The 13,825-nt window shown below is 45.4% G+C and overlaps 1 protein-coding gene across 1 annotated transcript; it reads left to right on the top strand.

Moving 5' to 3' along the window:
• Window positions 1–3,178: 3,178 nt before the first annotated feature.
• Window positions 3,179–5,033, top strand: COX5B (cytochrome c oxidase subunit 5B). The gene is made up of 4 exons (XM_065891175.1): window positions 3,179–3,364; window positions 3,923–3,996; window positions 4,165–4,264; window positions 4,838–5,033. Exons 1-4 carry the CDS (start codon window positions 3,262–3,264, stop codon window positions 4,948–4,950), a joined length of 390 nt encoding a protein of 129 aa, XP_065747247.1. The 5' UTR covers window positions 3,179–3,261; the 3' UTR covers window positions 4,951–5,033.
• The last annotated feature ends 8,792 nt before the right edge of the window (window positions 5,034–13,825 follow it).

Here is a 13,825-nt window from a genome sequence, read left to right as displayed (position 1 = left end):
CTTTACAGACACTATCAAAACTCTCTTGACTCTTGGGGACTTACCTGGCTGTCCAGTGGTTAAGACTCCACCCTTCCATTGCAGGGGGCGCACCACATACCACACGGTGTGGCCACGGAATAAAAAAAAGCTCTCTTGACCTGGTTGGAAGGCTCATAGATTTGTTCTTACCCTGTATAGAAATTTTTGCACTATTTTTTATATTATATATTGCAATAAAATTTTTTTTTGTTTTTTTGGGTAGAATTTATTGTTATATTTGATGCAGACATCCTTTGACCATATTCCTCATAAATGAAGACTCCAGAATATAAGGCTATATGTACTGCAGATGTGCATCCCAGCGTTGACAGGCAAAAAACTAGAAACCATCTGGATATTCATCAAGAGGAAAATGGTTGGGTAAATTCATAGGTAGTACTTTCACAGTAGGGAATATTACGCAGCAACTACATAAAATGAGTCAGATCTCTATGTATCGATTTGTGATGCCCACAAAATATTTTTAAGTGAAAAAAGAAATTTACTCATAATTTGTATAATAGTGATATATTTTTCTATTTTCTATTCATTTACATTTCTGTATATTTTTAAGAAACATCGCAATATGTGTATTTGTTGAATATGACTGTAGGAGAATGGAGTAGTGATTCTCAATCGGGGCAATTTTGCCCTCCAGGGGACATATGGTAATGACTGAAGACAGTTTTGGTTGTCACCACTGGGGAGTGCTAATGGCACAGACGCTGAAACATCCTGCAATGCACACGGGAAAGCATCTCCCCGCCCCAACACCCTGAAAGTAATTTCCCAGCCCCAAATGTCAATAGCACTAAACTTGAGAAACCCGAGCAGAGAAAAAGGAAGAAAAAGGATAAACGTGAAACTGTCAACAATCAACTTTTTCCTTAAACGTATATGTTGTTTGACTTATTACAATGAGCGTTTATTTTGACCACTATAGGAATTTTCCTATAAAAGTAAAAAATAATACTCAATAAAATTTTATTATTTTGGCAAAGACAATGGAGTAGGAAGGAATGGGAGGCCGTTCCGCAAGCCAATCTGTTTCTCAAGGAGACATTTTGAGGGCAGGGGTGTAAGAGGAGGGTGGTGAGAGCTCGAGGAAGCCAGGGGCGGGACCTGTGGGGATGCCCTGGAGCCTGGCCCCGACTTTGGAGCTCACAGCTTAGAAAGAATAATCCTAGGGCTTTTGTGAGCTAAACAAAGACCTGCAAAAAACATCCTATGATTAGGCAAGCCTACTGTGAGAGGGAGAAACAAGCCTCAACTCTATTTCCATTTTATAGCCTGGAATAAACCATCTTATGGTCGGGCAGGAGGGAACCATAACACATCAGAACAGAATTTCTCCCTGGTCCGCTGAGAGTTGGGTTAGCAGGTGTTTCTTGGCAAACAGTGCTCAATAATGATGGGAAAATTAAACAGCATGCTCTGTTGCAGTCCTCATCAGTCTTTAACATGCTAGTGTCTTCATCTCCAAAAGGGTGGTTATCAAACGCAGAACTTTCCTATCTTGACCAAGTCCTTTTTACTGAGAGCATATCCGGAGACCAGGAGTCCATGGGATATACTTTGGGAAATACTAATCTAGTCTAATCATAATTTTACTGATGAGGAAATGGTGGCCAAAACAAAAAGTGACTTGCTGAGTTGGCTGGCGGGGTTCCATCCCAGAACACCTATTTTCCAGACCAATGCTTTTTTCTCCCTCCAGCATTAAACATCTAACCATAGGTACAAATCAACTATAGATTCTTGGGGAACATTCCTATGATTTAAGGGAATTTTTTCCCAATTTAATTTGGAAGGGGTGCAGTGGAGGTAAGGAAGAAGGGATTAACAGCGGAAGCCATTAAAAGCAAAACACACCTTTAAAGAGTATCAAGACGTCTTTGGCCTTAGAGATGATTTTTTTTTTCTTGGTAGAGGGTCACCCACGAAGACCAGCTGTGCTCATGTGAAGAAATGCTCCATCAGGTCCTTTTGAAAATATAACCCCCACGGGACAGGTGGGAACACCTGGGACTTCAACCCTCCCCAATTTACCTCAAATTGACCTCATTGGGCCAGGAGAAGCCCTACAAAACTGATTCTGTATATTCTCTCCAAAAAATTAATTTACTAAAATTTACTTGATCCTATTATATGCCGGGGCTCTGCAAGGCAGTGAGAATTCAAAGGTGAATAGTGCATAATTCCTGCTCTGAAGGGGTTTTCTATCCGGTAGGGAAACCGATACTGCATGCAGCCAGACTGTGACAGGGCTATACTGACAATGGGAACTAGGGCCTAGGAGCCCATGGCAGGCAGTGTTTACAAAGCCCACCCTGAGAAACTTGCACATCTTAGCTTGTGGGCAATGGGGGAGCTACGGAAGATGTTTTCAGTTTTAAACGCAGAACTCCCGTCCCAGTACGTTCTGGGACTCCATTTTCCATTATCAACTCCGCTTCCTGCTTCCCCTCCCTTAACCTCTTCTGAGTTAACAGCCTCCCAGTAGCCACCCCTTTACCCCACATCACCAAGGTCTTTGGTCCTGGGAGGGGCCCACAATCTGGCCCTACCTTCCTCCCCCTCCCCAGCCTCGCCTCAGGCCTGGACCTCATCACCTCAAAACCACTGTAACAGGAAACTGATGCTAGGACTGCGGGCAGGTCCTTCCCAAGTTCTTGTAGGCTGGGCCACAAGTTTGCAGTGGCTCACACACTGCCAGGAGAACCAGCATCACAATTAGCATGCATCACAACTAACACAGTGGCCTTTGGGAGTCCACTCGTAAATCTGGACAGTTTGGTGTGCAGCAAGTATCCTGACAGGCACTGGCTTCACGTCTTGCATCAGCTGCCTCCACGCTGCCTGAGCACCACTATCATGCAAGAAGCGCAGGAACTCCAGTGTGGTTGACCCGTTCCAGGGACGAGGACCCTGAGGCCCACACACGCAAAACGAGTTGCACCCAATCCCAGCGTTAGTAAACGTCAGTGTCGCCAGAAGCCTACAATCGAGACCCTGACCGCCTCTACGCCTTCCCGGCTGCACGGCGGACGCAATGAAGCAGAGCTACGCATGCGCAGCCTTTCCCGCGGCCCCGCCCCCCGGCCGAGTCAGGTTAGTGGGGCGGGCTCCAGGCCGGAAGGAAGCGGAAGGTGGACACGGAGGGGAAAGAAGCCCTCCCCCGGAAGTCCCTTCTGCCTCCGGAGCCTGCTCCCGGAAGTGCTGGTGTTTGTAGCTGGCGTGATGGCTTCAAGGTTACTCCGCGGAGCTGGAGTGCTGGCCGCGCAGGCCCTGAGGGCCCGCGGTCCCAGTGGAGTCTCCGTGGTGCGCTCTGTGGCGTCTGGAGGTACTTGGCCTGCAGGGAGCGCCGGGGACCAGCGCCGTTGCCCTCCCGGGGTGGTGTTAAGGCAGCAAGGAGCGGGGGCTTGAGGCCGTTGAGCTCCTCCGGGCACCAGTGACCGCCCCAACGGACCCGAGAACCTCAGACTCCGCGAGCGTCTCCCCGTTGTTCTCGGCCGCCGCTGCTACTGACCACCATACTGATCCCTCTGCGAAAAAATCCTAAACGGAGATGCCGGGTGACCTTGGTGGGCAGGGGTTGCATCCGGGACGGGGCTAAGCCGCCCTTCAGGCCCGCGCCCGCCTCAAGGCCGATGCACTCCACTAGGACTCTGGTTGACCTGGTTTTAGAAAAAACGTGCCGAAAAATGGGCTTCCATGGTCGAAGGAAGAAAGGATCACCCCGTGTACCACTTTTGGGTATCGTGACTCTGGTCCTTAGGGGTCAGTGGGTATGGGTAACCTCTAGGAGCCTGTGGACCCACTAAAAGTATGCAGAGATGTCCATATGTGCATTTTCCTTGATCATTTCGGGCGACATCATAATTCACGTATTTTCCTTTAGGTGGTGTTCCTACTGATGATGAGCAGGCCACTGGGCTGGAGAGGGAGGTCATGCTGGCTGCACGCAAGGGACTGGTGAGGAGAACCTTGTGTCTTCTTGGGAGCTCATGGCCTTGGATGGAGTCAGAGCGGCCTCCTCTCTGGGAGCCTTCCATCCAGGAAACCTGGCTTGTGGGAACAGTACTGCTAGCCCCTAGAGGGTAGGGGTCATTTGGCATAATGGGTCCGTCATTTGTTTTTCAGGACCCGTATAATATGCTCGCCCCAAAGGCAGCCTCAGGTACCAAGGAAGACCCTAATTTAGTCCCCTCCGTCACCAATAAGCGGATAGTGGGCTGCATCTGTAAGTACCTCACCACTGTTTTCTTATCCATTTGTTTAATATTTGTTTAACATACAGGATGTCTATCAGCTGCTTCACATCTGTTGTTGTGTGTGAGTGTAGGTGTATAAAGAAGATGTGTGTGTAAATAAGTTGTTCTAAGGGTCTTGGCCCTCAGGCCTCTCTGCCCGAGTAGGTCATCCTTAATGGTAAAGAGGCCTGGAACATCAATAATACTGGCTCATTGGAGAGGCAGTGTGAAGGAGTATTCATCTACAAAATATTTATTGTACTTTCTCTTTGCCACACACCATGTTAGGCACTAGGGGTACATACCACGATGGACCCAGCTTTGGGGTTCTACATAGGCAGGGGACTGTGAGAACCAGTGGTGACTCTGATAAGAGATCAGCTTACTCACAGGTAAACTTGGCCTCAGTTTCTTCATCTGAAAAATGGGGAGAGAGCTTGAACTGATCTCTTAAGGTGTCAACCATAACTCTGTGTCTCAGAGGTGTCTGAGGAAGAGAGGTTAACATTGAAAAAGTCCCTTCTTCTAGGCTGGATGGCCTTCAGCCACCTTCTTTCTTTCAGGTGAAGAAGACAACAGTGCTGTCATCTGGTTCTGGCTGCATAAGGGCGAGGCCCAGCGATGCCCTAGCTGTGGAACCCATTACAAGCTGGTGCCCCACCAGCTGGCCCACTGAGCCCCTGCACTAACTCACTCAAAATGTGATGTAAAGTTTCTTCGTTCCAGTAAAGACTAGCCATTACATTGGCTTCTCCTCCCGTAGTTGGCTGGTCTTATTTCTTTCCTGTGTTTTTTGGGAAGGAATGGATGATTATGTTGGGAATAGCTATCTGTTAATACTAGCTTGCCATCCACTTGCTTTTGAACACCGAGATTGCCAGTTCCCTAATGCAGTGGTAGCTACCACCTGGCATGGGGAAAATGGGCTGTGGAGTCAGGCCGACTGGACTTGTAATACTGGCTCCGTCATCTAGCTTTGTCACTGGGGGCCTTCTCTCTGAGGGTGGGTTACATCTGAAAATAAATAAATAAATACCTTGTGAGGTGTTAGGAATAATATATATAAAAAGAGCCTGGCAGATAGTAGATCCTCACATTATCGTAAAGACAGAGCGGCCTTGTGGGGAGAGTTTTGGCTTTGAAGTCTTAAGGGACCCAGGTTCAAAGCATAGTTCATGGGGATGCCATCAGCAAAATGTAGAATATGGGACAATTCCAGAAACCAGCAGCCAGTTTCTTCAAATAAATTGCAAGCAGAAAAAAAACAGGTATGAGTACTTATCAAGTGAAACATGAGGAAGATACCAACCAAGAGCAGTGCGTGGACCTTGTTTGGATCTTGATGTGAGAAAATCAACTGTAAAGAAAAAAATCAAATACGGATATTTGGTATTTAGGGACTTATTAAATTTTAGACATGTTAAAGGAATTAGTTTTTTTTTTTTTTTATGCTTTAGTAATATATACTGAGGTACTTAGGGGTGAAATATGTCTGAGATTAACTTTAAAACAGAAGAAGGAAGAGAGTAGTTTGGGATATGACTGATCCATTGTAGCCAGGTACAAGAGGGGTTGTTGTGGGCTTCCCTGGTGGCGCAGTGGTTGGGAGTCCGCCTGCCGATTCAGGGGACACAGGTTCATGCCCCGGGCTGGAAAGATCCCACGTGCCACAGAGCGGCTGGGCCCGTAAGCCATGGCCGCTGAGCCTACGCGTCCTGAGCCTGTGCTCCGCAATGGGAGAGGCCACAACAGTGAGAGGCCCGCGTACTGCAAAAAAAAAAAAAAAAAAGAGGGGTTGTCGTTTTTCTACTTTTGTGTATGTTTGAACTTTATCATAATAATAAGCCAAAAAAAAAAAAAGTTGAGAGAAACAAAAGCCCGATTCAGTCCCTTTATACCTGTGACACCTTGGACAATTAATTTCTCAAAAGCTGTTTTATCTGTAAAATGGAAATAGTACATATTTTGTTTTGGGATTTGCCATAGAGGTGGCTTTGGTTACTATTGCCACAAAATTGATCCAAACTAGATCTGTAAGTTGAATTGATAATGGGAGAGAAAAGCCCTTTCCTTCATCTTTTTTTTTAAATTTAAATTTATTTATTTACTTTTGGCTGCACTGGGTCTTCGTTACTGTGCATGGGCTTTCTCTAGTTGTGGTGAGCAGGGGCTACTCTTTGTTGCGGTGCGTGGGCTTCTCACTATGGTGACTTCTCTTGTAGAACACGGGCTCTAGACGCGCAGGCTCAGTAGTTGTGGCTCGTGGTCTCTAGAGTGCAGGCTCAGTAGTGGCGCACGGGCTTAGTTGCTCCGCGGCATGTGGGATCTTCCTGGACCAGGGCTCGAACCCATGTCCCCTGCATTGGCAGGTGGATTTTCAACCACTGTGCCACCAGGGAAGCCTCTTCCCTTCATCTTGCCTTACTCCTCTTAAAGGTACAAAGCTACTGCTTCCTTTCCTGGCTGTCGTCTCATTTCCAGGAAATGTCCAAGCATTTATCTGCCATTCAGGGCCATTCTCTGGGAAGGGGACACCTAAATAGCCACCTACCACTCCCACCTTAAATGCTGTTATAAACAAGAGTTTCCCAGTCAGGAAGACTGGTTTAGTGCTACCCTCAAGCCCTCTTGTCTGGCCCACCTCCTGCATCCTCTTTCCTTTTTCACCATCTTCTTTTCCAGTCAAAACTCTGCTTAGAGTGGACTTTTTGACTCTTCACATCATTACTTATTCCGTCTGCTTCCTCCCTCATCTCCAAGCCCACATTGCATCTTTATTATTTTTTAACTTTTAAAATGGAAATATATTACAATATTATGTTTCAGTTGTACTACATTATGAAATGATCACCATAAGTCTAGTAACCATCTGTCCCCATACAAAGTTATTAAACTATTATTGACTGTATTCTTTACGCTATATATTACATCCCCATGGCTTATTTATTTTACAACTGGAGGTTTGTACCTCTTAATTCCCTTCACCTATTTTGCTCCTACCCCCCTCCCCTCTTCTCTGTATCTGTGAGTCTATTTTCATTTTGTTTTTTAGATTCCACATGTAAGGGAGATCTTACAGTTTTTGTCTTTCTCTGTTTGACTTATTTCACTGAGCATAATACCCTCTAGGTCGACCGATGTTGTCACAAATGGCAATATTTCATTCTTTTTTATGGTGGAGTAATATTCCATTGCATATATGTATATATTCATCTATTGCTGGACACTCAGGTTGCTTCTGTATCTTAGCTATTATAAATAATGCTGAAATGAACCTTGGTATGCACATATCTTTTTGAATTAGTATTTTTCTTTGGGTAAATACCCAGAAGTGAAATTGCTGGATCATATGGCAGTTCTATTTTTAATTTTTTGAGAAAATTCCATACTGTTTTCCATAGTGGCTGCACCAATATACATTCTCACCAATAGTGCACAAGAGTTTCCTTTTCTCCACATCCTTGCCAAATTAGTTATTTGTTGCCTTTTTGCTGATAGCCATTCTGATAGGTGTGAGATGTTATCTCATTGTGGTTTTGATTTGCACTTCCCTGATGATTAGTGATGTTGAGCATCTTTTCATGAGTCTGTTGGCCATCTATACGTGTTTAGGAAAATATTCAGGTCCTCTGCCCATTTTTTAATTAAGTTGTTTGTTTTTTTGATGTTGAGTTGTATGCGTTCTTCATCTATTTTGGATATTAACCCTTATTGGATATATTATTTGTAAATATCTTCTCCCATTCAGTAGGCAGATTTTGTTTTTTTGATACAAATCTGTTTCATTGACCTATGTGTCTGTTTTTGTGCCAGTGCCATACTGTATTGATTGCTGTAGCTTTGAAGTATAGATTAAAATCAGGGAGCATGACACCTCCATCTTCGTTCTTCTTTCTCAAGATTGCTTTGGCTATCAGGGTCTTTTGTAGTTCCATACAAACTCTGGAATTATTTCTTCTAGTTCTGTGAAAAACGCCACTGGTATTTTGATAGGGATTTCATTGAATCTGTAGATTGCCTTAGATACCCCCTTGCTTTTCTCTTTTAAAAATTTTAACCAGTTTTCCCCTAAGAAAGAAAAATCTCCATATATTTCCAGACTGTGGTGGCAGAATAATGGTCCCCCAAAGATGTCCATGTCCTAATCCCAGAACCTGTGAATATGTTAGGTCGAACAGTAAAAGGTTATTAAGATTGCAGACAGAATTAAGGTTGCTAATCAGCTGACCTTAAAATAGGGAGAGTAACCTGGATTATCCAGGTGGGCCCAATAATCACAAGGGCGGCAGAAGAATGAGAGTCAGCGGGATGTGACTGTGGAAGAATGGTCAGAGGGATGCAATGTTACTGGTTTAGAGATGGAAAAAGGGGATCACAGGCTAAGGAATGCAGTTAACCTCTAGAAGCTGGGAAAAGCAAGGAAATGATTCTCCCCCAGTCTCCACAAAGAAACACAGCCCTGCTGCCACATTGATTTCAGTGCAGTGAGACCCGTGACAGACTTCTATAGAACTGTAATGCTTTAATGGCATCAATAGATCAGTAAATTCAAGTCCTGTCTCCTGGGTTAGTGGGTCTCAAATTTCGCTGCGCGTTCGAGTCCCCTGGGTATATTTTTGTTCCCCATACCCGGCTCACACCCGGACCACTGAAGCAGAGTCTCTGGGGGTGAGACCCAGGCATTATTACTTTATAAAGTTCCCCAGGTGCTTTCAACATGCCGCCAAGGCAGAGAACCTCTACCTCAGGCTAACCACAAAAGCACAAAAGCATGAAGAGCTCTTTTTCTTGCCTGTTGGTAACTGGGAGCCCTAGGGGCAAAGAGGAAATGTAACACCCTTCACTAGGAGCACCAGACCTTTGCCTGTGGGTAGAAATGGGCTCCATCTAGCCATTTAGCAGCTTAGAAATTGGATCCTGTCTCTCCTCACTAGGCAAGAATACAGGTATCTCTCTAATGGTATTTATTAAACAACCTGAAAGTACAAAGATCTTTTTTTCTGGAACCACTTGAGTAAGTTGCTATCCGATGCCCCATCACAGGTTAGTGTGCATTTCCTACAAAGACATTCTCTCCTATACCTGCAATATGACTATCAAAATCAGGAAATTACAACTTGTACATTTCTACCATTTAATCCTCAGACCCTGTTCAAGTTTTGCTAAATGTTCCAATAATGTCCTTTATAGCAAAGAATCCAGTTCCTGTTACCTTTAGTTGTTATGTCCCTTTAGCCTTCTCCATTCTGGAACAGTTCTTCAGTCTTTCCTTGATTCCTGTGACATTGACACCTTTGAAAAGTACACCAAGAACTTAGGTTTGTCTGATGTTTCCTCATGATTGGATTCAGGTTATGCATCTTGGGCAGGAGTAACACAGAGGTGATGCTGGACGCTTCTCAGTGGGCACGTGACGTCGATTTGTCCAATTGCTGATGAGGTGTTCACTTTGGTCACTTGATTAAAGTAATGTCTGCCAGGTTTCTTCACTGTATAGTTGCCCCTTAAATATTATTATTTTAAATTTAATTTTAGTTTTTTAGCCATGCCATGCGGCTTGCGGGATCTTAATTCCGTGACCAGGGATTGAACCCTTGCCCTCAGCAGTGAAAGCGCAGAGTCCTAACTACTGGACCACCAGGGAATTCCTACCCCTTAATTTTTTTTTTAATTTTAATTAATTAATTTATTTTTGTGTTGGGTCTTCGGTGCTGCGCACAGGCTTTCTCTAGTTGCGGTGAGTCGGGGCTACTCTTTGTTGTGGTTTGTGGGCTTCTCGTTGCGGTGGCTTCTCTTGTTGGGAGCACGGGCTCTAGGCGTGAGGGCTCAGTAGCTATGACACATGGGCTTAGTTGCTTTGTGGCATGTGGGGTCTTGCTGGACCAGGGCTCGAGCCCATGTCCCCTGCATTGGCAGGCGGATTCTTAACCACTGCGCCACCAGGGAAGTCCCCACCATCCCTTAATTATTAATAAGTATCTTACAGGGCAATACTTTGAGATGTCAATACCCTGTACCTCATCGAACTTTCAATTTATTAATTTATATCAGTATAGACTTATGCCTTCACATTGTATTCAGTGAATTATAATTCATTAACTGTCATTATTTTTTGATGTTTAATTTGTTCCAAATTTGACCAGTGGAAGCTTCTTCAAGCAGGCTCCTGTGGCCTTTTGACATGTCCCTATCATTCTTGTAGCACTTCTTTTATTCTCTGGCACAAAATGTTGCAGGCTGTTAAACCCCTGAGGTAGGTGCTATTATTATCACCCCCATTTTAGAGATGCGGGAACCTAGGAACAGCTCCAGATTACACAGCTAGTTAGTTGTGGTGGCAGGATTGTGAATCCAGACCATTTAGCTCAAGCCTGAGCTTTTCCCCTCTAAGTTTTTATTTTGAAATAATTTTAGACCTATAGAAAAGTTGCAAAAATAGTACAGAGTTCCTGCTTACCTTTCACCAGTTTCTGCTAACATTAACCTGTGACATTAACACACAGCACAGTGACTGAAGCCAGGAAATTCACATTGATACAGTACTATTAACTGATTCTGCCGGCTTTTTCAGTAAGGTCCTTTTCTGATCAGAATCTCATGTTGCATTTCACTGTCATACCTCCTTGGTCTCCTCAAACCCGTGACAGTTCCTCAGTCTTTGTCTTTATAATCTGTCACTTTTGAACAAGATCGCTGGTCCACTGATATATAGAATGCCCTCAGTTTGGGTTCGCCTGCTGTTTGCTCCTGGTTAGGTGGAGGTTATCCAAGAACACACAGGTCACATTGCCGTCTCTTAAAGCACCACGTCAAGATGGTGATTACCGGGGATGTAAACTTTGATCATTTGGTTAAGGTGATATCTACTAGGTTTCTCCACTGTAAGGTTACTATTTTTCCTTTTTTAATCAGTAAGTACCTCATGGGGAGATACTTTGAGACAGCGCAAATGTCCTTATTTTTCGCTTACTAGTTTTTGCATCCATCTTTGCCTGCAGCAATAACTGTGATGTTTGCCTGACAGTGATTTTCTGTTATTCCTTCTACGTTCATTAATTGGAATTCTAGAAGTAAGAACTGTCCCTTCTCCCCCATGATTGATCTCAGACTGGACTCATGACTGTTTTATTCTATGACTTATAATCCAGTATAATACAAATATAACCCAGTATAGTACAAATATAACCCAGTATAATACAAATATAATCCAGCATGATACAAATATAATCCAGTATAGTACAAATATAATCCAGTATAATACAAATTTGACCACTGGGTGCTCCTGCAAGTTGCTTCCCAAGTCCTCTAGAGAGGCCATCTTCTTTTCTGAGCACTTCCTTCCTTCACAGTACCACAGGATATTCTAGGCTAGGCTCATTTTATACTTTCTCTGCCCCAGGTCTGCGATTTCTCCAAGGACCTCTGGTTCCTTTTATTGAAGAATGGTATTTAGAAACCAAGATCTGGATACTATATGTGCTTATTGCCACTGGGGTGTCATTGTCTCTAGGCCCTCTGAGCAGACAGGGCTAAGAAATATACACACATATATTCTAACCCATTTACTTCAGCATCTTTCTGTATGTATGATAAAAGCCATGAGTTCCTACTACCTCCAGTCCCCATCCAACACCACAGGGTTCATTCTAGCCTTATCACCTTCTCATCTGTAGCTTTTTTCCAACAGTGAGAAACCCAGCAGGGCTAGAGCTCTGTAACCACACCATCCCTGCAGGAGAGGGAGTAGGGAGAGTGTTGCTCGGCCTTAAAGGATGGGATTTTGACAGACATTAGGGAAAGTCATTCCCAGCAGACAGAAGACCATGAGTAGAGGCTGGCAGGCACATCAGGGCATGACAATGCCTAAGCCTAACACAGGGAAGGAACAAGACTCCAAAGGGCCACAATTAAACGCAACAATGCATAGCTCATGAGGGCAATTTCACCAGCAGTTTCGCATCAGTTCAGTTTTATTTCACCAAGCAGTGGAGAACCGCCTGACATTTTGGATTAGGAAGTGGCAGAACCAAGGCTATCTGGGCTTTGGATCCAAGGGCAAATGGATTGGGTGGGGAGGATGGAGCTGCGGTCATGAGCTAGGGTGGTGGCAGTGGCTACTGTGGAAAAGAAACCAGGTGGGAAAGGCGCTACAGAACCAACAGAACCTGGCAACTGACAGAATGTGGGGAAGGTAAGAGGAGGGAGAAGGCAAAGTGACAAGGCTCTAAGCCTGTGTGCTTGGGAGAAAGTGGTACCATAAACAGAACCCCAAACAAAGGTTTCTCTGTAAATTCTGTTTCCCCCTTGGGGACGGGCACGCTGTGACCACAAAGCCTCACAAAATGTTCTCTGAAGACAGGCCTGACTCAGTGACGTCTCTCCTCCTGCCTGATCTCGAGTTCCGGGCCCTCCCTCGGCCCCACCAAGTCCATTGCCTTCAACACACAGCTACGATAACCACGCGCCCCTGACTGACTGCCCATCACTCAGGACACAGCTAAAAACCCTCCCGAGGCCCCCTACATGCTGGCCCCAACCTACCCCTCTGGTTTACCTCACATTATAGCTAGAGACCACTCACGCTGCCCTGCGCCTTAACCTCGCTTGGGCCCATGTCCTTTTTTTCTAGCCCCACCAGTCCCAGGCATCTCCTTGAACTCTTAACCTCTCCCAGGAACACCCCCTCTTTACCTGGCTAACCCCTCCTACACCCGTGCAAGTCCGCCTGCCCCACCTGCTGGCTTAGATGCCCCTCCTCTTGGCCCCCCAGCTCTGTACTGAAATGCCCTGTTTATCTTTCTCCCCTGATCTGTGTTTTTAGGGGCAAAGATATGTCTTGTTTACCGCTGGCTCCAAACACAAGGCACCTCCTGGACATACTGTAGCTGTTCTTGATGTAAGTACTTGATGAGGAAGGAGAGGGTAGACACTCTCAACTCACTTCTCACTGCTCCCTTTCCGTCCACTGCCCTTCCTCTCCTTGCTGCTCAGCTTACTCTCTCAGAGCCCAGCTCATCGATACAGCCTTCTACATCTCTCCCATCACCCCGCTTCCTGACTTGGCTGAACTTGGATCCTGTATCAGTTCAGGCTTGGTCTATTGGCCTGTTACATCTGAGCCGAGCAGCAGAGATGCTCAAACAGAACAGGTGAGGGCGTGGATGCACCCAGCCCCAGCCCCGCCTGCCACAAGGCCCCATCCAAGAATAAAGGGGAGAAAGGCAGCCTGTTCTCCTGGCAGACTGCAGCAAGCGTGTAAAGAGGCTGGGGAATTCAGCCACCAGGTTGAGAGCCCAGCCTCCTGGGGCCTCCCGTGCCACGTTGCCCCGCCAACCACTGAAATCTCAGGCTTCTGAGCTACAGCCAGTGCCGTGCTGCTTTGGTCCTCAGGGATGGATGAGCAAACAACAGTGCAAAGAACCACAAGAAAACAGAGCCACACACTGGGCCTTGTCCATAATTATTACTATAATGATTTACAAAAAAATTTTTTTCAGGCAACTGTGTTAAATTATTGTACATTTGTGGGAGAGGGAGATGGGGGTCCTGGC

Source organism: Phocoena phocoena, chromosome 14 (assembly GCF_963924675.1).
Source record: "Phocoena phocoena chromosome 14, mPhoPho1.1, whole genome shotgun sequence".
Taxonomy (NCBI): domain Eukaryota; kingdom Metazoa; phylum Chordata; class Mammalia; order Artiodactyla; family Phocoenidae; genus Phocoena; species Phocoena phocoena.
The sequence above is the reverse complement of the archived record's forward strand: the minus strand, read 5'-3'. Positions and strand labels throughout refer to the sequence as shown.

What these genes read in the sequence shown, in the direction of transcription:
- COX5B (XM_065891175.1), top strand. Translation starts at nt 3,262, where the DNA reads ATGGCTTCAAGGTTACTCCGCGGAGCTGGAGTGCTGGCCGCGCAGGCC. An exon ending in GCGCTCTGTGGCGTCTGGAG is followed by an intron (nt 3,365 to 3,922) that starts GTACTTGGCCTG and finishes ATTTTCCTTTAG; the next exon opens with GTGGTGTTCCTACTGATGAT. An exon ending in TGGCTGCACGCAAGGGACTG is followed by an intron (nt 3,997 to 4,164) that starts GTGAGGAGAACC and finishes TTTGTTTTTCAG; the next exon opens with GACCCGTATAATATGCTCGC.